Source organism: Callorhinus ursinus, unplaced genomic scaffold (genome assembly GCF_003265705.2).
Source record: "Callorhinus ursinus isolate GAN/ISIS: 27379988/994484 unplaced genomic scaffold, GSC_fseal_2.0 scaffold5, whole genome shotgun sequence".
Taxonomy (NCBI): Eukaryota; Metazoa; Chordata; class Mammalia; order Carnivora; family Otariidae; genus Callorhinus; species Callorhinus ursinus.
Genome location: NW_027397067.1, coordinates 82,735,455 through 82,756,511, shown reverse-complemented (window position 1 = coordinate 82,756,511; position 21,057 = coordinate 82,735,455). Strand labels below are relative to the sequence as shown.

At 58.7% G+C, this 21,057-nt stretch overlaps 2 protein-coding genes across 8 annotated transcripts in view; both read left to right on the top strand.

The window, feature by feature from the left end:
• Window positions 1–21,057, top strand: part of LOC112823469 (5-oxoprolinase) — a 26,538-nt gene that overhangs the window by 3,124 nt on the left and 2,357 nt on the right. For 2 of the 7 annotated variants that reach the window (XM_073893370.1, XM_073893369.1), the window contains exons 2-19: window positions 14,215–14,435; window positions 14,514–14,705; window positions 15,254–15,353; window positions 15,437–15,560; window positions 15,645–15,840; window positions 15,927–16,092; window positions 16,200–16,338; window positions 16,415–16,482; window positions 16,605–16,870; window positions 16,999–17,111; window positions 17,199–17,369; window positions 17,570–17,707; window positions 17,801–17,939; window positions 18,060–18,172; window positions 18,411–18,562; window positions 19,152–19,312; window positions 19,395–19,496; window positions 19,571–19,745. In XM_073893370.1, the coding sequence (XP_073749471.1) occupies window positions 14,215–14,435; window positions 14,514–14,705; window positions 15,254–15,353; window positions 15,437–15,560; window positions 15,645–15,840; window positions 15,927–16,092; window positions 16,200–16,338; window positions 16,415–16,482; window positions 16,605–16,870; window positions 16,999–17,111; window positions 17,199–17,369; window positions 17,570–17,707; window positions 17,801–17,939; window positions 18,060–18,172; window positions 18,411–18,562; window positions 19,152–19,312; window positions 19,395–19,496; window positions 19,571–19,745 (2,736 nt within the window). Of the gene's footprint in view, window positions 1–11,486; window positions 11,730–13,571; window positions 13,675–13,836; window positions 14,002–14,214; window positions 14,436–14,513; window positions 14,963–15,197; window positions 15,354–15,436; window positions 15,561–15,644; window positions 15,841–15,926; window positions 16,093–16,199; window positions 16,339–16,414; window positions 16,483–16,604; window positions 16,871–16,998; window positions 17,112–17,198; window positions 17,370–17,569; window positions 17,708–17,800; window positions 17,940–18,059; window positions 18,173–18,410; window positions 18,563–19,151; window positions 19,313–19,394; window positions 19,497–19,570; window positions 19,746–21,057 lie in introns of those variants that run through there. The other 5 variants (XM_025871298.2, XM_025871299.2, XM_025871300.2 and 2 more) reach the window with 5 other exon arrangements.
• On the top strand, window positions 10,187–10,497 carry LOC141372874 (speriolin-like). The gene has a single exon (XM_073893462.1). The coding sequence runs from the start codon at window positions 10,219–10,221 to the stop codon at window positions 10,495–10,497; it is 279 nt and encodes a 92-aa protein (XP_073749563.1). The 5' UTR covers window positions 10,187–10,218.

Genomic DNA, 21,057 nt, shown 5'->3' with positions numbered 1-21,057 from the left:
CCGAGCCCCGCCGGCCCCGGCTCGCGGACTGGCTCGCCGCTCCGCCTCCCCGGAGGCTCCTTGCGGGTTCGGCGGGCGAGCGCCGCTCGTGCTGGAAGGAAGCGGCGTCCTCTCTCTGATGGTTTCTAGTTCTTCCGCAGCCATAAATGCATTCATTCTCCCAAGCTGAGGCACACCTTGTGTGTTTTTGTTTTCTTACCGTTTAGTGTTTACATTTGTCCATGAAAAAAATTGACGCATAATTTGTATCGTACACACGCATGCTCGTATTCTTTCTATTTTTATTTTTTAAAGATTTTATTTACTCACTAGAGAGAGCAGGAGCAGAAGGGAGCAGCAGGCAGAGGGGGAAGCTGACTCCCGGCTGACGCGGGATCCCTTGGCTGGACTCACTCCCAGGACCCTGCGGTCATGACCTGAGCCAAGGGCACTTACCCACCCGAGCCACCCAGGTGCCCCTCATTCTCTTTAGATAGCAATGTAGGAAAGATGTTAGGGTTTGAAGCCAACGGCCAAGAAAGAATTCTCGAGATGTCTTGGGTGCAAAAGGTGATTTTTAGGGACGCCTGGGTGGCTCTGTTGGTTGGGCGTCTGCCTTCGGCTCAGGTCATGGTCCCAGGGTCCTGGGATCGAGCCCCGCATCGGGCTCCCTGCTCGGCGGAGAGTCGGCTTCTCCCTCTCCCACTCCCCCTGCTTGTGTGCTCTCTCTCTCTAACAAATAAATAAAATGTTTCTTTTAACAAAAAAAAAGGTGATTATATTAAAGCACAGGGACAGAACCTGTGGGCAGAAAGAGCCGTACTGGGGTCATGAGGAGTGACCCATTATACACTTTCAAGTTGGGAGGGGGTTAGGGAGAGCTTAAGTCCCTAAGGAATTTTGGAAGCAAGATTTCCAGGACCTCGAGGGGGGTAGCTATTGTTGGGAAAAGGTCATTTATCACTGTCTAATAAAATCTTAGTCATGAGACCCTTCAGATGTATATCAGTGGGTCATATGTTTGGGGGGGTTTAGAGATAAAGGCGATTTCTAAACGACTTTTTTTTTTTTTTTAAGATTTTATTTATTTATTTGACAGAGAGAGAGACACAGTGAGAGAGGGAACACAAGCAGGGGGAGTGGGAGAGGGAGAAGCGAAGCAGGCTTCCCGCGGAGCAGGGAGCCCGATGTGGGGCTCGATCCCAAGACCCTGGGATCATGACCTGAGCCGAAGGCAGACGCTTAACGACTGAGCCACCCAGGCGCCCCTCTAAACGACTTTTTGTATGTTAATGTAGACTCACAGGATCAGGGAGGAGTCGTCAGCCTAGGATTGCCTCTTGCCCTTAGCAAAGTGCCAACATCGAGGCAGTTGAATCCCTAGAGGAAGGTCACTCTGCCTGTTTCAAGGACTTGTCAATGGGCTGTAGGTAGTAAGGAAATTTAACTTTTCTTCTGCCTTTGTTTCCCACATCAATAGGACATTTAAGACTTTCTTTTCCTCATTTGCATAACCTTAGTGACTTCAAATAACAAAAAGCAATTATATTATCGAGTCTTGCAGTCCTGAGGGTTGTCTGGGCTCATCTAGTTGGTTTGCACTTAGGACCTTTCCTGCGGGTGGTCCCTGCGAATGGTGATAGCTGTGGTCTTGAGGGCTTCCTCTCTCACATCTTTGGTGATTGATGCTGGCTGTTGGTCAGGACCTCATCCAGGTCGGTGGTCTCTCTGTGCAGCCAGTGCTTCCTGGAAGCATGGCGCCTGGGCTCCAAGGTGACCTCAAGGAACAACAAGGTGGGCACGTATGGACCTGGCCTCAGAAGTCATATAGTGTAATTCCCACCGGACTGTATGGGTCAAGGTGGTCACAAAGGTGTGCCCAGGCTCAAGGGGAGGGGACATGGACCTTGCCCCACAAGAGAAGCAAGGTCAACATCAGGCCATAAGAAGAGCAGATAGAATGGACACACTGTAGCAGGCAAGAGCCCGAGTCTTGCAAGCACAGTGTCCCTGTCAAGGTACCGGTCTTCTAGATGAACGCAACACGCGGGCCGGGAGCCAGCCTCGGCCCTGCCCCTGCGCCTGGTCTGAGGCCGTGATGGCCGGCCTCCTCTGTGACTCACCACCCGCGATGTCCCCGCTGTCAGTTCTTCGGCTGGACCCAGCTGGTTATGGGTGGAGTGACGGGGCCGTTTTCCCTCAGCAGTCTGAGCTTGTGTTGTCCCTGTTGTAATCGGGTCGAGACTGCAGTGGCTGTCCACTGATGCGGGTGGAGGCCCCACGGGTGTCCCCACAGGTGTCCCGGTTGCATAGCAGTGATGCTGGTAGCCCGGGACGTTCAGTAGCCTAAGCAGCACAGGGCCACAGGGGCCGGGCAGTGGCTGTTCCCTCCAGATCCGTGGGACCTTCATTGTGTCCACTGCGGGGGAGTGTTCCCTCCACCCCTGGGAACTAAGCCTCCAACCTGGTAGCATCTCCAGCTTAGCAGGCCATTCCTGCCCCCTTGGCTCTCTGACCCAGTGCTGTAACCATGGGTAGATCCAGGGTTGGGGGCCTCACATGTACACAAATTTGGGAGCTATGTTTGGGATCCCCAAGACCACTCCTGGATTCAGTGATTTGCTTGGAGGGCTTGTAGAATTTGGCACAGATTGTTGAACTTGTGGCTGAGATTTATTACAGAGAAAGGATAGTAATCTAAATCAGCAAAGGAATAAGGCTCATGTGGCAAAGTTAGGGAACCAAGCACAGTTTCCCGAACCTTCTCCACAGGACACTACACCCCCCAGCAACAAGTGGAAACTCAGCACTTAGGGCATTCGCGGGGGCTGGGCAGGGTCTGGCACATACCCCAACTCCAGGTGCCTAGGAGGAAGGCAGGAGTTCAGCATAAACCATATTTGTTTGTACAGATTAGACTCATTGAGCCACTCTTAGGGAATTGGCAGGAGCCTTCCTGAAACTGAAGCTCCCAGATGCAGGCTAACCTCCTGAGTGCATCTTAAAAAGGAGAGCGGTCTGAGCCCCAGTGTGTTAACTCTTTCCTGAATAGTGCTGTTTTCAAAAATAGAAGACAAAATCATATAACTGAAACCAAGTGAATAGAGTGAGAAAAGAAATCCTAACACGTAACATAAATTTTTAGAGTTGGCCAGTATCACAAACATCACAAAACACAGAGAACCAACGTAATGTCATGAATTATCTTCCTGAAATATTTCTGTAACACATTTCCCTTATGCTTTTTGGATGCATGCTCTGATGGTCTATTAGGATGACAACGTTTGGGGCGCCTGGCGGGCTCAGCCGGGGGAGCGTGCAACTCTTGATCTCCGAGTTGTGAGTTCAAGCCCACATTGGGTGTAGACGTTACTTAAAATAAAAAGATGGGGCGCCTGGGTGGCTCAGATGGTTAAGCGTCTGCCTTCGGCTCGGGTCGTGGTCCCGGGGTCCTGGGATCGAGCCCCGCATCGGGCTCCCTGCTTGGCGGGGAGCCTGCTTCTCCCTCTCCCTCTGCTGTTCCCCCTGCTTGTGCTCTCTCTCTCTCTCTATCAAATAAATAAATAAAAAATCTTTTAAAAAAATAAAATAAAAAGATGACATTTTTGTGATGTCATCGTCTATCTACAGAGAGAAGATAATTCAGTCTCTTTTCTAACATGTTTGATTAAGGTTTTTTTGTTTCTGTTTTGTTTTTTTTTTTACTATAGCTTAGAAAGGTTGTTTTCAGGTAATGGCTCCTGTGGGTAATATGGTGTAAGTTTTGGGGCACCAGGGTGGCTCGGTCATTAAGCATCTGCCTTCGACTCAGGTTATGATTCTGGGGTCCTGGGATCGAGCCCCGGGTCGGGCTCCCTGCTCCGCGGGAAGCCTGCTTCTCCCTCTCCCACTCCCCCTGCCTGTGTTCCCTCTCTCTGTGTGTCTCTCTCTGTCAAATAAATAAATAAAACCTTAAAAAAAATATATGGTGTAAGTTTTTAGAATTGTTAAATTTGAGGAGCCCTCTATCAAATTTCATCTACATATGAGCCCTAAGATTTCAGGGCCTTTGTGGTTTTCTTGTTTGTGACTAAATGACCTTAGATATTTTTTGAACTGATGACACTCATTAGCCAGTTCCATCAGCCCAAGGTGTCCTGTTGCACAGTGTGGAGGGAGGCCCATGTGTCCCTGGAAGCCATTTGCACACCAGACTGACGGCAGTAGCTTAACCATTCCAGGACGTGGCTGTCCCTGCTAAACCCAGACTAAATGTCGCCCCAGTTCGACCTCCTGAGCAGTGCCCCCCCAGTTCCATGCAGCACAGACGGAGTGACTGAAAGCGGGCTGTGGTGGGAAGAGAGCTTTCACCGACGGTGATTATTTCACTTTTGCAAATTTTACTAAGTGTGAGGCCCCACCCTGGAAGGGGCTGTGTGAGTGCAGGGTGAGCCTGTCCCCAGAGACCTGACCCCTGAAGACAGACACATCCCAATGGTGTCCCACCCTCAGAGGGGCCACTAACCAGCTGGGAGTGTGCAGGACCCTCCACTGATGGTCACTTTTCCATTAGGTTGATGGGGGACTTGGGAAGACGGGTGAGTCCCAGGATCATGAGCTCGTTGCCACAGGCCGTCAGCTCTAACGTGGGGCCCTGGTGTGCAGCACATGCCAGTGGGAAGTAAGGTAACGGGCGAGCCTCGGGTGGAGGGGCTAGCAGAGGGGCTCCAGGTGGAGGGGTCCAGGGGATCCTGGGCTGGGGTTCCAGCAATAGCAGTGGCACCTGTGCAGGACCGCCCCCTGCCCTGCAGCCACCCTGCTCGTGGGCGCCTGCCTAAGCAAGGCTTTGGTGTCTTTGTCTGCTAAGCCCAACATCTGGGCTTCAAAGGCAGTTCCTATTACCTACCTCTCCCAGGCAGCTGCCACATTATTCTGTTTCTTTGCATGTCTCATAACTTTTTGTTGAAAACTGGACATTCGAGATGATCTATTATAGTGACTCTAGAGCATGATTAGCCAGTCTCTCCTCGGGCCTGTTGATCCTGCTGTTTTGTTAGTTTATTAGTCTGGTGGCTTGTTGGACTCTCCTGGGAAGTCTATTCCTCCACAGTGTGCATCTATGATGTCACTACTTGGACCCCTTGCTCCAACCTCCGGGTCTTATATTGAAGCCTGGCTTCCTAGAAGTCCCATCTGGAAGGCGCAGCTTGGGGTTCCTCCACCAACTGGGCAAAGCTTGGGCTTAAGCTCCCCCCGCCAGTGAAGCACCATCCTTTGCCAATGGATCAGTGTGTGGTCGGGGAATGCCTCATGTCAGCCTTTGCCACAGGCAGAAGAATACCTTCCACAGAGATCTAGATCCTCATCCCTGAAAGCCAGGAATGTTACCTTATATGGCAAAAGGAACCTTGCAGGTAGGGTTAAGCTAAGGATCTTGAGGTGGGAAGATTGTTGTGGATTACCCAGCCGGGCCCTCGGTGTAATCATGAGTATCTTTGTAAGACAGAAGCAGAGGGAGACTCGGTTACAGGAGAAGCGTAGGCAAAGTGACGGTGGGGACAGAGGCTGGAGTGATGCAGCCCCAAGTGCTGGACGCTGCACCCAGTGATTGCTCCCCTGGAACTTCCAGAAGGACCCATCCTGTAAACACCTCAGTTTTAATCCACAAGACTGCCTGAGCTTCCGGCCTCCAGCACTGTAAGAGAATAAACGAGTGCTGTTTCAAGCCTTCAGCTTTACTCATTCTTCACCGCGAGGATCTCCCCGTCTCCGACATCGGCACACTCACCCTGAGGAAGTCAGCCTGTGCTGCCACGCGGCCAGGCAGCCTCTCACTGGCGGCGGCGTCCGGGGGAGGCTGCTTCTCCCAGAGGAAGGCCCCTGCTCTGCCAGCGGGTGTTGGGGGCGTGGTGCGTGTCCTGCCCAATGTGGACCCTCTGCCCAGCGGTTGGCCACATGCTCTCAGGGTGGAGCTTCCAGGCCTGGGAACCCCGGCTGGGAGGGAGGAGGTTCTGGCCCCAATGCCCTGGGTTCTGCTGCTCTCACCCAGACAGCAGACCTCCTAGAATAAACGCCGTGTGCGCTCTGGTCAAAACCCAGAGTGAGGAGGTCACATAGCCCTCCCGGAAGTCCTGCCCCTGTCGGGTTCTCAAGGTCAAGGCTTGATGCAGGCATGCCTTTACTTCTACCACATTCTTCTGGTCAAATAAGGCACAAGGCCAGTTCCCAGTCCAGGGGATGATAACTGGGCCTCATTTCTTACGGCGAGGGTAGGAAGTGTGTCTCCACGCAGCAGCCAGGGTCGGCGTCTACGCGTCCTCTGGCAAGGCGGGAGGGGCTGCTTCTGCCAGGGAGGAGGGCTGGCGGGAGTCTGGGCGGCTCCCAGTGTGTCCACGCGGGTCCCCCACCCGGGCCTTGGGGCGTGTGCCGGCTCCCTTGCAGCCCTGCTGCTTTGTGGTCAAGTTCTGCATTTACCACAGGTGCTAGTCCGCTAGTGACACGTAGCCGGTGGCTTCAATCCACACCAGCTTGTTAGCTCGCAGCTCTACCGGTCCGGGCCTGGCACAGCATGGCTGCGCCGAGTAACTGGACTCCATGCCTTTCCTTCTCAGCTTGAAGAACTTTCTCGTTGTTAAAATGGAGGTAAAAGCGGTATCTAACACCACATGTAAGCTTCAGGTCTACGACCTTATACCTGACGTCTGTATACACTGCGAAGTGATCACCACTGGAACTTACAACTGACACCCTGCACCCACCGCACCCACCCCGACCCCTTCCCTCTGGTGGCCGTCAGCCCCTTCTCTGCATCCACGAGTTTACGTGTTGATTTGTTTGTTCAGATTCCACATGAGTGAAATCATGTATTTGCCTTTATCTGACTTATTTCATGCAGCATTATACCCTCAAGATCCATCCGTGTGCTGGAAAACATCAAGATTTCATTCTTTTTTTTTTTTCTGGCTGAGTAATATTCTACAGTGCGCATGCGTGTACACCACACCCTCTATCCATTCATCCACCGATGGACGCTTGGGTTGTTTCTATATCCTGACTATTGTAAATAATGCTGCTATGACCATAAGCCTGCAGATACCTGTTTGAATTGGTGTTTTTGGTTTCTTCAGTTAAATACCCAGGAGTGGAATAGCTGGATCGTAGGGTATTTCTATTCTTATTTAAAGAATAAACTCCATACTGTTTTCCACAGTGGTTGCACCAATTAGCATTCCCACCAACAGTGCACAAGGGTTCCCTTTTTCCCACGTTTGCCAACACTTGTTATTTCTTGTGTTTCTGACATTAGCCATTCTAACAGGCGTGAGGTGATCTCTTATTGTGGCTTTGGTTTGCATTTCCCTAATAAGTAGTGATGTTGAATGTTTTTTCATGTGTCTGTTGGTCATCTGCATGTCTTTGGAAACATGTCTATTCAGATTCTCTGCCCATTTTTTAATCAGGTTGCTTTTCTTTTTATTGTTGAGTTGTACGAATTCTTTATATATTTTAAATATTGACCCCTTAGCAGATGGATGACTTGCAAATATCTTCTCCTGTTCAGTAGGTTGCCTTTTCCTTTCGGTGATGGTTTCCTTTGCCCACAAGCAGGGGGAGAGGCAGAGGGAGAGGGAGAGGGAGAGGGAGAAGCAGACTCCTCACTGAGCAGGGAGCCTGGTGCAGGGCTGGATCCCAGGACCCCGGGACCATGACCTGAGCCGAAGGCAGACGCCTAACGACGGAGCCACCCAGGCGCCCCGGAAGAGACCTATTCTTTTAAGGGCCCATCTAATTCAGTAAGTCTCATCCAAGATAATCTCCCTTTATACCTCAGCTGTGCCATATGAATAATCTTATCATGGGTGTAAAACCCATTTTATTCTGGGATCATGCCGGGCATGGGCACCAGCGCAGGAATCCTTGGGGGCCTTAGAATTCTGCTTACCACAGTCCCCACTCTGAGAGTGTCTGAGTTGGAAGTTGATGGCCCTGAGCCTGTCACTCCTTTGAGCTAAGATCTTTAGTCCTTGCAGAAATGCCCTGCCCCATAATCCTTAGAATTAGGATATTTCCTAGTTATAGGAACTATTAAAATGGTCATAATTTCCATTGAGCTTAAGTGCAGTTGCCACCCCGTCCCCTGGAACGCTGCTGTCGGAGGCGCCCCCTCCACGGCCAGCGCTGTGAAGACCCTCCCCCCAGAGCTTGCCGTTCCCAGGAGAACCTAATGGTTAACAGGTGGAAACAGCACTGAGCAGACCAGCGCAAAGGAAATGATGATGTGAAATAAATACTAATCGTAACTGAGAAAAGGACAGGGAAGGACAGCAAGAGCACAGAACTGTCCTGTTAGAAGGCCCACCGGGTGAGAGAAGGAAGTCCTTGGTGGGGTCTAAACTGTAAAGCCCATGCTACCCTTTGGGGTGGCTCCCCTGCAACCGGGAATCTGCTGTCCTCAGCCCTTTCTCAAGGGCTCCCTGCTGCCTGCCCTGCCCTCTCCATGAGGTTGTGCCCGTCTGTGCTGCCTCCCCCAGGGCGCCTGGCCTCCCGGTGCGCGGCTCCCCGACCACCCCCGCCCCAGGCTCAGCACCGCCTGGTCCCTCTCTTTGCTTCCAGCCCCATCCTAATGCACTTGCTGACTCACGCCGTGTCCCTGGAATTCTGACCCACCCTGATCTTCACTGTGCAGCTCCTGGGGCTGGTGGGCCAGAAGAGCCCCCTCCTTCAGGGCAGCTCAAACACCCTCTCTCCTGGCCCCTTCAGACACTGTGGCCACCTCGGGGACCATGCCCAGTCACCTGGCCCCATGACCTGGCACAGGCAGGTGGAGATGCTGCCACTGGTGGCCATGGGGATGCCCGTACCTTTTACTCCCTTTCCCTACCAACACATCTGTGCCAGGCTGGGATAAAGTAGCTTCCAATGAACAGACACTTCTCCAAAGAAGACATCCAAATGGTCAACAGACACATGAAAAAATGCTCCACATCACTCACCATCAGGGAAATACAAATCAAAACCACGATGAGATACCACCTCACACCAATCAGAATGGCTAGAATTAACAAGTCAGGGAACGACAGATGTTGGCGGGGATGTGGAGAAAGGGGAACCCTCCTACACTGTTGGTGGGAATGCAAGCTGGTGCAACCCCTCTGGAAAACAGTATGGAGGTTCCTCAAACAGTTGAAATTAGAGCTACCGTTCGATCCAGCAATTGCACTACTGGGTATTTACCCCAAAGATACAAATGTAGGGACCCGAAGGGGTACGTGCACCCCAATGTTTATAGCAGCAATGTCCACAATAGCCAAACTGTGGAAAGAGCCAAGATGTCCATCGACAGATGAATGGATAAAGAAGAGGTGGTAGATATACACAATGGACTATTATGCAGCCATCAAAAAATGAAATCTTACCATTTGCAAGAACGTAGATGGAACTAGAGGGTATTATGCTACGCAAAATAAGCCAATCAGAGAAAGACAATTATCAGGGCACCTGGGTGGCTCAGTCGTTAAGCGTCTGCCTTCAGCTCAGGTCATGATCCCAGGGTCCTGGGATCCAGCCCCGCATCGGGCTCCCTGCTCAGCGGGGAGTCTGCTTCTCCCTCTCCCGCTCCCCCTGCTTGTGTTCCCTCTCTTGCTGCTGTGTCTCTCTCTGTCAAATAAATAAATAAAAATCTTAATAAAAAAGAGAGAAAGACAATTATCATATGATCTCACTGATAACGTATTATTTAAGAAACAAAACAGAGGATCATAGGGGAAGAGAGGAAAAAATAAAACAAGATGAAATCAGAGAGGGAGACAAACCATAAGAGACTCTTAATCTCAGGAAACAAACTAAGGCTTGCTTGAGGGGTGGGGGTGGGGGGATGGGGTACCTGGGGAATGGACATTGAGGAGGGCATGTGATGTATTCAGCGCTGGGTATTATGTAAGACTGATGAATCACTGATCTCTACCTCTGAAATGAATAGCACACTGTATGTTAATTAATTGAATTAAAATTAAGTTAAATTAAAAAAAAGAAGCTTTCACCCTCCAGGAGGGCCTTCCTAGAAGGACTCCAGGCCCTAGTCATTTGGCCATCAGGGGCCAGAGGTCAGAGGTCAGGTATGCCCTGCTCAGGCAGTCGGAACCGCTGGGCCACAGAATGCGGCTGAGGCATGGGGGGCAGGGTGGCCGCTGACCTCACAATGATGGGGTCTGGTCTGCTGTCCCTGGCCAGCCCACCAGCTGCTGGCAGCTGCTGCCCCTGATGCCGGGCATGTCCCTCCTCAGCAGCTACGAGGGCCTGCGGCAGGAGATCCAGCGGCTGGCGCAGGAGAACGAAGAGCTGCGACGGCTTGTGCAGCTCATCCAGGAGAACCAGGAGCTGAAGCTGGTGCTTCGGAACCGGGGCAGCAGCCTGGGCTTCTGTGGTTCTGGGATCTTGGCTGAGGTGGCCGCCAGCCCCCGGCCGTGCCGGCGCAGAACCATCAAGTTCAAGGATGCCGGAAGCGCTGCTTCCAGGGGGCAATGGCCTGTTGGGTGCTGAAGGTGCTGGGGGGTGATCTGAAGGAAGTGCAGCAGGGAGAAAGCAATGTTGGAGCAGAGCTGGACCAAAGTGAAGGAGCCACAAGGCCGGGGTCAAGCTGAGGGTTAGTCTGTGCAAAGGCACTGAGGTGGCAGCAAGTTGGGTGTGTTGAGGCATTGTGCTGAGCCAGCAGGTGAAGGGGGGGGCAGACGAGGACCAGGAGGGCCCTACAGGTCAGAAGGAACCTGATGGCAGGATCTGTGCCCCTGGCCTGTGCCCCCTGGGCTCCCTGACTGATGGGATGGGGTGGGGGTGGTGGATAGTTCTCCTGGTGAGAAGTGACAGGCTGGGCTAGGGCGGGGACTGAAGGTCGAGTAACAGCAGGCCTTCGGCAGGCTGGGTGTGGTGGGTGCGAAAGTGGGTGAGGGCAGCTCCCAGAGTTTGGTCTGATCTTGGCAAGTAGGGCCCTGCCTCTGGTGTGGGCAGGCTGCGGGGACCCTGGTTCTCACAGGGACAGGCAGCACGCTGCAGGGAAGCCTGCAGCGTGGTGCAGATCCACGGGAGATACAGCGGGGTGGGGGGCCGGGGGGCATGCCGATCCCGGCACACTGTTCCTCCCTGCTGCTGAGAGACCCTCTGGTCCCATGAACAGGGGACACAGGGTGACTGGGGCTGTGATGCACACAGTCTGGCCTGCTATATGGAAACTCTGCAGGCTGGATGACTTCAACAATTCGCGCCCCACAGCTCTGGAGCCGGGGAGTGGGAGCCCAGGGTGCTGGCGGGGCTCTTGGTGAGGCTCAGGTGCTGGCTTATAGCTGGCTGCCATCCGGCTGTAGCCTCACATTCTGGAGAGAACATGCAGTCTCTTCCGTCTCTCCTTATAAGGGCATTAATCCCATCATGGGGCCCCGCCCTCATGACTTAACCACCTCCCAAAGGTCCCGCCTCCAAATACCATCCCACTGTGGGGTAGGCTTCAGCATACGAGTTTTGGGGGGACACAATTCAGGCCATAGCATAGGGGAACTTCTCAGGACACACTATCAAGAAGGTGTGGTGAAGGAGGCTGGCAGGAGGAAGTCAGGGAGGCAGGTCAAGAACCCAACGCCGAAGGTGCCTCCCAGACACACAACTGGGGGATGGGTGGAGGCGCGGCGTGGTCAGAGGACTGGGCACCGGGGCGGCTGGGGGGCCTTCTTTGGTCTTGCCAGATATGATCTCCGTGGAGGCGAGGTCAAGAGAGCCAGGAGGTGAGTGGAGGCGGAAGGTGGACACCTCCAAGGAGGCGCACCCTAGGAGCAGAGTAGCTGGGTGCTGCTGGAAGGGTGTGGGGACGGGGACTTTAGAGGTATGGTTGTGTGCTGACAGTCATCAACCACGGGGTGAAGACGGGTGTGTGTGGGGGTGCTGCTGGGGCGGTGCCTGTGGGCAGTGAAAAGGCTGGGCCGAGTAGAGTACCCCAGGTGGTGGTGGCTACGGGCGGGGTCATGGAATTCTGTCTGGGTGGCTCCTCAGCTGAGCACCAGGATGGACAGGCCGTGTGGGGAATCTGGTGGGACAATCACCCAGTCTTGTGGGAGAGTGCGTGGGCCGTTAGCGGTGCAGCTGCTGTGGGGGAATGGAAGGAGATATGGTGGGGGCTGCAGGTGGGGGTTCTGATTGAAGTGGGGCTGCTGACCACCGTCTCGGTTTGCTCAGAGCAGGTGGAGGGAGAGGTCCTGCATCGTGGCTGTAGAGCCAGGCCAGATAGCCAGGCCAGCAGGGCCTCCAGCTGGACGTGAGGGATGGGGAAGGTGATAAGGGGGTCAATGTGGTAGAGGTCTGGGGGTGCTACCATGGCTGGACCTGCCCCTGGGTACACTGGGTACACAGTCATCTGGATGTGGTCACAGCCCATTCTTGGGGACGTGGGTCCCGTGTGCCTGATCCCAGGGCCAATCCCTGTGTGCTGGGGAGCTCAAGTCCTCCACACTTGGCCCAAGCAGGGCTGGACGCGGGAAGACCCTGCCTGGAACCTGGGCTGGTGGAGGAGGCCGTGGGCCACCGTCAGAAGGTGTGAGGTGTGGGCAGAGGTCACAGACCCTGGCACTACCCTGAGTCACTGAATCTCATGTATCTTTCTTGGTACAGTTCTTTCAAAACCATGTCTCCTTTCCCTCCCCCACCACGTGGAAGATGATGCTGAGGCTGTCAAAGGCCACCAGGCAGAAGGGAGCCCTCCCTGTTGCAGCCTGGGGTGCAGCCCAAAGCCTGTGCTCCCGACTCAGCCCCCCTCCCTCTCACCTTCCAGGACCAAGCTGGCCTCCAGGGCCAGCGCGGCTCATAGGGGATGGGGAAGTGTTGGGGGGGGGGGGCCCTGCTGATCTGGCTATCTGGCCTGGCACTTGAGGTGAAGCCCCCTTCACCCACTGTTCCCTCTGCTTGGGACGCCTCCCTCCCCCCCATCCCCACCTTTCCCTCTAGGGGGTCTAAAAGGCCCTGCACAGTTTGAGCCCACTCCAAGCTTGGGCACCTTTCTGCGCGTGGGGAAACAGGCCAGGGTGGGACAGCCTTCCGCTCCGTCGTCAGGGCACTGGCCGCGGCTTTTGGGGACATCAGCCCTGCTGTGGTGAGGGTCCCACAGCCCAGCCTAGGCTGTGGCAGGGTTGGCCTTGGACGGGCGGCAGGGGTATTGATGGTTTGTGGAGGGGCCCTTGCCCACAGCACCCCCAAGCAAGGGGGTTCTGCAGGGCGCGTGCTGGTGGGCCCTCCCCCGGCGCCCTAGCCCCATCCCCCGCGGCGTAACTGCCTCGCGCCAGGGCGCAGTTTGAGCTCGTCGGGCTATTCTTTCTTTGCGGAGCATTCTGCTCTCCCTGCCCCGGGGCACCCAGGGTGGGTCCCAGGGCTCCTAGGCTCGGCGATCTGTGGGCGGGTTTAGGGCCTGACGGCCGGCGGAACCCAGGTGCCCAGCACAGCGCCGCCCCTAGCTCAGCTCGGCCCCGCGCCCCGCCGTCCTCCGGGGAGGGGGGGCTCCCGGCGGAGAAGGAGGCCGCTCCCGGCAAGCGGAGCGTTACGCAACCCGGAGGGCCGTGAGCGCCCGGACCGGTCTTGCGGGGGGCGGGCTCCGCTTCCGGGCTGGGGACGGGGGCGGGCGCGGGCAGGGCTGGGAGGGAGCGCGGCGCGAACAGACAGCGAGCGTCGGAGCCGACCCGCCAGGTGGGCCTTGCACCGAGACGTTCTCGGCCCCTCTCCTCCCCACCCCGCCTCGGCCGCGCTGCCCCCACACCCCCGCCGCTTCCCGCCCCCCCGGCCGCGGGCCCCGCCCCGCCGCCTGCGCAGGCCCCGCCCCGTCCCCCGCGTCCCACAGGGCCTGGGCCCCAAGGTCGAGCAGCTGGGAGTGGGGCTTCCCTCACCCGCCCCCGGCCCCCGTGCTTCTCAGAGAGCGGAGACCCACCAGCCCGCAGGCTTCCGTGGCGCGTCCAGCTCCGAAAGGCCTGTTCCGGGCCGGGGGTTTCGGCCGCAGCCCCGGGCACTGGGAACCGGGTAATGAGGGGCATTAGGTCTGGCGCCCCCATCTACCCAGCTCAGGCCGCCCTTCAGGCTGCCCTCTGAGCTGGGTCTGCAGCTCTCGCTCTGCCCAGGGCCCCTTCTGGACCCGCAACCGCCCCCCATTCTCTCCCCATCCCAGCTCTGCCCAAGGCTGCCAAGCTGTGGATGACCCCCAGGCCTCTGGCCTGATCTGCCGTCTCTGTCCAGTTCTCCCAGGACTACCGGCTGAAGAGTCGCTGCTGGACTCCAGCCCTATCATGGGCAGCCCCGAGGGCCGTTTCCATTTTGCCATCGACCGCGGAGGCACCTTCACAGATGTCTTTGCCCAGTGCCCCGGGGGGCATGTGAGGGTCTTGAAGCTGCTCTCGGAGGACCCTGCCAACTATGTAGACGCACCGACTGAGGGCATCCGCCGCATCCTGGAGCAGGTGGCCAGGGCAGAGTGGCGGTGTGGGGCGGGACGTGGGAACCAGAAGCCTGACTGACACTAACCATGTGGTTCCCAGGAGGGGGGCATGCTGTTGCCCCGGGACCGGCCGCTGGACACCAGTCGCATTGCCAGCATCCGCATGGGCACCACAGTGGCCACCAATGCGTTGCTGGAGCGGCGGGGGGAGCGGGTGGCCCTGCTGGTGACACGTGGCTTCCGAGACCTGCTGCACGTGGGCACACAGGCCCGAGAGGACCTCTTTGATCTGGTGAGCTCACCCACTCCAGCTGGTGCTGGGTCCAGCAGCTCACGGCCCCTCGGGGAGGGCAGTCCTTGGAAGGGCCAGTGCCGGCCCAAGGCCACCAGCTGAAAGGCAGAGAGGAGGGAGGTTCCAGCATTCCTAGCAGGCGCTGTGTCCCCCAAGCCCTCAGAGTACTCACAGGTAGTCCTGTTCCTGCCTGCCACCATGCCCTGCCCTGGATTGTGGGTGTGGAGCGACCCGAGACAAACTGCTCCGTGTGAGGGGTAGGAGCCCACGCTCCCGACCCTTCCACTCCCCTCCCCCCACCTCCACTGCTGGGTTCCCAGAGGGAGCTGCCCTTGTGGGGGTGGGGCAGTTGGCTACACTCAGGTGCCCTAGGGCAGAGAGCCGCCCCCTGGGTGGGCCTTGCTGGGGCCACCCTGTCTGACTGTGTCTCCTGGGCCTGCTGGCCAGCCTGTTGGGACACATCCCCTCGCCCGCACTGCCCCACCCACACAGGACCCCAGCAAGGACCCTCAGGCCTGGGCTTCCTCTGAGCTTCTGCCTGCCCCCAGGCTGTGCCCATGCCTGAGGTACTGTATGAAGAGGTGCTGGAGGTGGACGAGCGTGTGGTGCTGTATCGTGGGGAGCCGGGCGCAGGGACACCTATCAAAGGTGCGGATGCCTCCCGTGTCGGGGGGGTGGGAGTAGCAGGCCCTCCCAGGCCTTTGATGGGGTGGTGACAGGCTTCCTGGCAGGCTGCACAGGGGACCTGCTGGAGGTGCAGCAGCCCGTGGACCTCGGGGGTCTGCGTGGGAAGCTGGAGGGGCTCCTGTCCCGAGGCATTCGCAGCCTGGCCGTGGTGCTCATGCACTCCTACACGTGAGTGTGGGCTGGCCGGGGGCCCTGGGGGGCGGGCAGGAGGCTGTGGGCAGGAGGCAGTGTACCACTGGGTCCTTGTAACAGGTGGGCCCAGCACGAGCAGCAGGTGGGCGCACTGGCCCAGGAGCTGGGCTTCACACACGTATCACTGTCCTCGGAGGCCATGCCCATGGTGCGCATCGTGCCCCGGGGGCACACGGCCTGTGCCGACGCCTACCTGACGCCCACCATACAGCGTTACGTGCAGGGTTTCCGCCGTGGCTTCCAGGGCCAGCTCAAGGTGAGCCCCCCCCCCCCGCCTGCCTTCTCCCAGCCACCCCCACCCTGTGGCGGCCAGCCCCTCACTGTCCACCTGCTTGCCCTCAGGACGTGCAGGTGCTGTTCATGCGCTCTGATGGTGGCCTGGCACCCATGGATTCCTTCAGTGGCTCCCGCGCTGTGCTGTCTGGACCTGCTGGGGGTGTTGTTGGCTACTCAGCCACCACCTACCGGGTGGAAGGCGGCCAGCCTGTCATTGGCTTTGACATGGGAGGTGTGAAGGCTGAAGGGTGGGGTCAGGAGGAGTCTCAGCCGCAGGGCCGGGCGGTGCCGGGCATCCAGGTCTGTGAGTGGGGTCCTCATACCCCTGCCCCCCACCAGGCACATCCACCGACGTGAGCCGCTATGCTGGGGAGTTTGAGCATGTCTTTGAGGCCAGCACGGCTGGTGTCACCCTCCAGGCCCCCCAGCTGGACATCAACACAGTGGCAGCTGGTGGGGGCTCCCGCCTCTTCTTCAGGTCAGCCTGCACCTGGGCTGGGGTCCCCTAGCCCTGCCTCCCAACGCGCCTCTAAGGCCAGTCGCCCCTCTCCCAGGTCCGGCCTCTTTGTGGTGGGGCCGGAGTCTGCAGGAGCCCACCCTGGGCCTGCCTGCTACCGCAAGGGTAAGAGAAGGTATCTGCCCCACCGGGCCCCTTCCCGGGCTGCCTGGGCCCACCCCACCCCTGCTGTCCAGTCCCGGACCCCATCTCCATCCCCCAACCCCCACACCTTGCACACCTCCCAGGGGGTCCCGTGACAGTGACGGATGCTAATCTGGTTCTGGGTCGCCTACTGCCTGCCTCCTTCCCCTGCATTTTTGGGCCGGGAGAGGATCAGCCACTGTCCCCTGAGGCCTCCCGAAAGGCCCTGGAGGCTGTGGCTACTGAGGTCAACAGCTTCCTGACCAACGGACCTTGCCCGGCCTCCCTGCTGAGCCTGGAGGAGGTAGCCATGGGGTTTGTGCGTGTGGCCAACGAGGCCATGTGCCGGCCCATCCGCGCACTCACGCAGGTATGTCTGCCCTGCTCTCCAGCCCTGCTCCCCACTCCCACGCCTCCCACTCAGGCAACCCCGTCGGGGGGAGGGATGGGCGGCCAGATAGGGTAGGGTATGCCACTGACCCCCTTCTGGCTTCCCAGGCACGAGGCCATGACCCCTCAGCCCACATTCTGGCTTGCTTTGGGGGAGCTGGTGGGCAGCATGCTTGTGCCATCGCCCGGGCCCTGGGCATGGACACTGTGCACATTCACAGGTATGCGTGGGAGTGGCGCATGTGTCCTAGGCTGGGGGGCTGGCTTCGGGAGGCACCCCCACACTGCTGAGGCCCCTTGTCCCATAGGCACAGCGGGCTGTTGTCGGCACTGGGACTGGCCCTGGCAGATGTGGTGCACGAGGCACAGGAGCCATGCTCCTTGCCTTACACGCCTGAGACCTTTGTGCAGCTGGACCAGAGGCTGAGCCGCCTGGAGGAACAGTGTGTGGACGCCCTGCGGGCCCAGGGCTTTCCCAGGTGGGGCTCAAGGGGCTGGGGTGGGCTTGGCCAGGCAGGGGGCTTGCAGCATCCCAGCCACCCCCTAGTTGGATTTACCGCCTGATTTCCCGGATGGTGCTGGGGCCCCGTGGAGGGCTGGACTCCGGTGTGCCGGGGGAGGCAGAACGGAGGTCCTCTCGGGGGCCCTGTGTGAGTCCCCTCCTGCCTCACCACCACAGGCCCCAGATCAGCACCGAGAGCTTCCTGCATCTACGCTACCAGGGCACTGACTGTGCCCTGATGGTGTCTGCCCACCAGCACCCAGCCACTGCCCGCTCGCCCCGGGCCGGTGACTTCGGGGCCGCCTTTGTGGAGAGGTACGCAAACACTGTGTCCTGGGAGCGCTGGCGGGGGCCTGCTAGCCTGGCCACCTTGCCCTGAGAGTTCTCTCGGGGCCGGTGGACGTACAGGTACATGAGGGAGTTTGGCTTCGTCATCCCTGAGCGGCCAGTGGTGGTGGACGACGTGCGCGTGAGGGGCACTGGCCGCAGTGGCCTTCGCCTTGAGGATGTCCCCAAAGCTCAGACTGGGCCTCCCCGGGTAGACAAGGTGGGTGGCTCTGCCTCGGCCTGCCCATCCACACCCACAGGGACATGAGGACAGGTGTGGATGGGAGACCCAGGGAGGGAGCTGGACCTAGGAACCTCACTCATCCCACACCCTCCTCAGATGACCCAGTGCTACTTTGAGGGGGGGTACCAGGAAACCCCCGTATACCTGTTGGGAGAGCTGGGCTACGGGCACAAGCTTCTGGGGCCCTGCCTCATCATTGACAGCAACAGGTGGGCTGAGGCCTGGCTAGGGTGGGGCCCTGGGAGTGAGGGCTGGGGCCACAGCTGCCAGGGCCCCGGGTGAGCTCGGGGTCCTGGCGGAGGGTTCTCTGGCCCAAGGCTACAGGAATATGAAGGCCTCTGGGGTCCCATTATGGTTGGTGTGTCCCCCAGCCTGGGGATGTGGGGTCCCTATTTGGGATGAGGGGTCTGGCTTGGCGCCTCCAGCCTCTTGTGCCCCTGCCCTCAGCACCATCCTGGTGGAGCCAGGCTGCCAGGCAGAGGTGACTGAGGCGGGGGACATCCGCATCTCTGTGGGGGCTGAGGCCCCAAGCACGGTGGGTGCCCGGCTGGACCCTATCCACCTGTCCATCTTCTCGCACCGCTTCATGAGCATTGCTGGTGAGTGGCTGCCACCGTCCCTCAGTGGCCCTGTACCCCGTGGGGTGCGTGTGGGAGTGTGCGTACTAGGCAGACGGAGGTGCAGGCTGTGTGGCTGGCGGGGGTGTGCAGAGAGAGGCGGAGTGTGACCCAGGGGAAGGGTGGGCAGTGTGGCCCTGGTGCTGGGATGGCTGGCCGCCGTGCACCAGCGGGCCCTGGGCAGTGCGAGTACCTAACTCCCACTGGTAGCCATGGGACCTATGGACAGGAAACAGGCTCAGTACAGTGAACCCATCTGTGCAGGGGCAGGCTGGGGGCTTGCTGGGGGCCCTGAATCCTGTGCCTCAGCACCAATTTCTTATCGTGCTGGGCAAGCTGGAGGGTCGATGTGGGGCTCCAGGTTCTCAGTGAGGCTCCAGGCAGGGATGGAGAGGAAGGGGGTGCCCCTCACACAAGCAAGGCATGGCCTGGCTGTGGCCTCACTGTGTGCAGGTGAGCCACCACCATCCTTGGGGCCTTGAAGGTCCTGCCTCTTCCTGTTCTACATAATCTAGGGCTGTGCTGTGGGTGGGGTGGGGCCAGCGGGCGCCTGGTCACTCTGTGCCCCCAGAGCAGATGGGCCGCATCCTGCAGCGCACAGCCATCTCCACCAACATCAAGGAGCGTCTGGACTTCTCCTGTGCCCTCTTCGGGCCAGATGGGGGGCTGGTATCCAATGCCCCCCACATCCCTGTGCACCTGGGCGCCATGCAGGAGACCGTGCAGTTCCAGGTTTGGCGGGTCCCCTCTCTGCTTTCCCTACCCCACCCCTCACCTCCGCCCCTTCCAACTCGGGACTGTCTCCTGGCTTCAGATCCAGCAGTTGGGGGCTGACCTCCACCCTGGCGACGTGCTGCTGAGCAACCACCCTAGTGCTGGGGGCAGCCATCTGCCAGACCTGACAGTCATCACGCCGGTGAGGACCTCTGCCTGGGTGTCTCTGGGGGGCAAGGGCGGCTGATCCAGCTGATGGTTGCTCTCCACCGCCAGGTGTTTTGGCCGGGTCAGACTCGGCCTGTGTTCTACGTGGCTAGCCGTGGGCATCATGCAGACATTGGGGGCATCACACCAGGCTCCATGCCCCCCCACTCCACCACACTGCAGCAGGAGGGTGCTGTCTTTCTGTCTTTCAAACTGGTCCAGGGGGGAGTCTTCCAGGAGGAGGGTGAGTGGGGGTGGGGTTGGGGCGATGGTTGGCGGGGGGAGGATTCGGTGGGCTGGCACACATCGCTGCCCCTTACAGCTAGGCCGGGGCAGGGGGACACTGGGACACAGCCTACTGGCCCAGGCCTGCCTAGAGCCTGGGGGAGCCAGGCAGCGACCCCACAGTGGTTGCAGATCATCTCTCAGCCATGACCAGAGGAACGGAGGCAAACTCTGCCTGGATCCAGGAAGGCCTCAGTGATTTTGGGGGCGGGGAGCTGGCCAGGACACCCATGGCACTGGGCACAGGAGGGAGAGGAGTCTGTTGCAAGGTAGGCCGCTGCTCACGGTGCTTAGTCTGAGCTGTGTCTGCCCTGGGTCTGAGGGCTGCAGAGAAGCAGTGAGGACGGGGGCCAGGCCCTGCAGGCCCTTAGAGAACTTTCTTGGGCCTGGGTGAGTCACTGGGTAGTGGGGTGGCCATGAAGGGCTTTAGTGGGCCTGCACTGGTCTGCCTACACACTGCCTACACACCGTGAGAGCCCTCAGCCTATGTGCAGAGTGGATGTGGGGGTTGGAGGGCAGCCCAGAGGCCAGGCTGAGTGGGCCTCCCAGGCTGAGTGAGGGGCAGCCGCGGTTGCCCTGGATGATGCTGGCCCTTGAGCTGGGCAGCAGAAGCGGGGGTAGGGACAACTGGCTTGGAGATCAAGGTTGGCCTTTGCAGCATGGCCCAGGACACGGGCAGTGGAGAATTCAGAGCTGCTGTGAGAGTACAGGGGCCCTGGAGCCCAGGGGGCATCCGAGTGAGGGTGGCAGTGGGCAGGGTGGAGGGTGGGGTAACAGCCTCAGGCTGCTGTCACACAAACAGAGTGACCCAGGCCTGGCTGCTCCCTTGGTCAGGGTGGGGGAGCAGGGGGCAGAGGGCAGGGATCACGGGAGGGACACGTGCAGGCGCGAGACAGGACATGGTGGCCAGGGAGCCTGAGCGCACTGTGACCGCTCAGAGAGGAGAGGTCATCTCTTGGTCAGAGATAAGAGGAGAGAGGCTTTCCCTCGGCCTCTGGGGCTCCCTGGGGGGCATAGGGGCCTAGGTCAGGTTTGTTTGGAGGTTGCTCTTTCACGGTGGTTGACAGAGGGCCCCTGGGGCAGTGTGACTGGGGGAGGGTCGAGGGAAGTCGTTTTTCTCCTGTGAGGGGGAGGGAAGCCCAGAAAGGGCAGGAGGGAGTGGGGCGGGGTGGGGGGGTGGGGGGTGGGGAGGTGGGGTAGGAGGAATTAAAGGCGGAAGCAGAGTTGCTGAGGGAAGAACCCCCTGCCTGCCCTGGGGAACCCCTAGCTCC

What these genes read in the sequence shown, in the direction of transcription:
- LOC141372874 (XM_073893462.1), top strand. Translation starts at nt 10,219, where the DNA reads ATGCCGGGCATGTCCCTCCTCAGCAGCTACGAGGGCCTGCGGCAGGAG.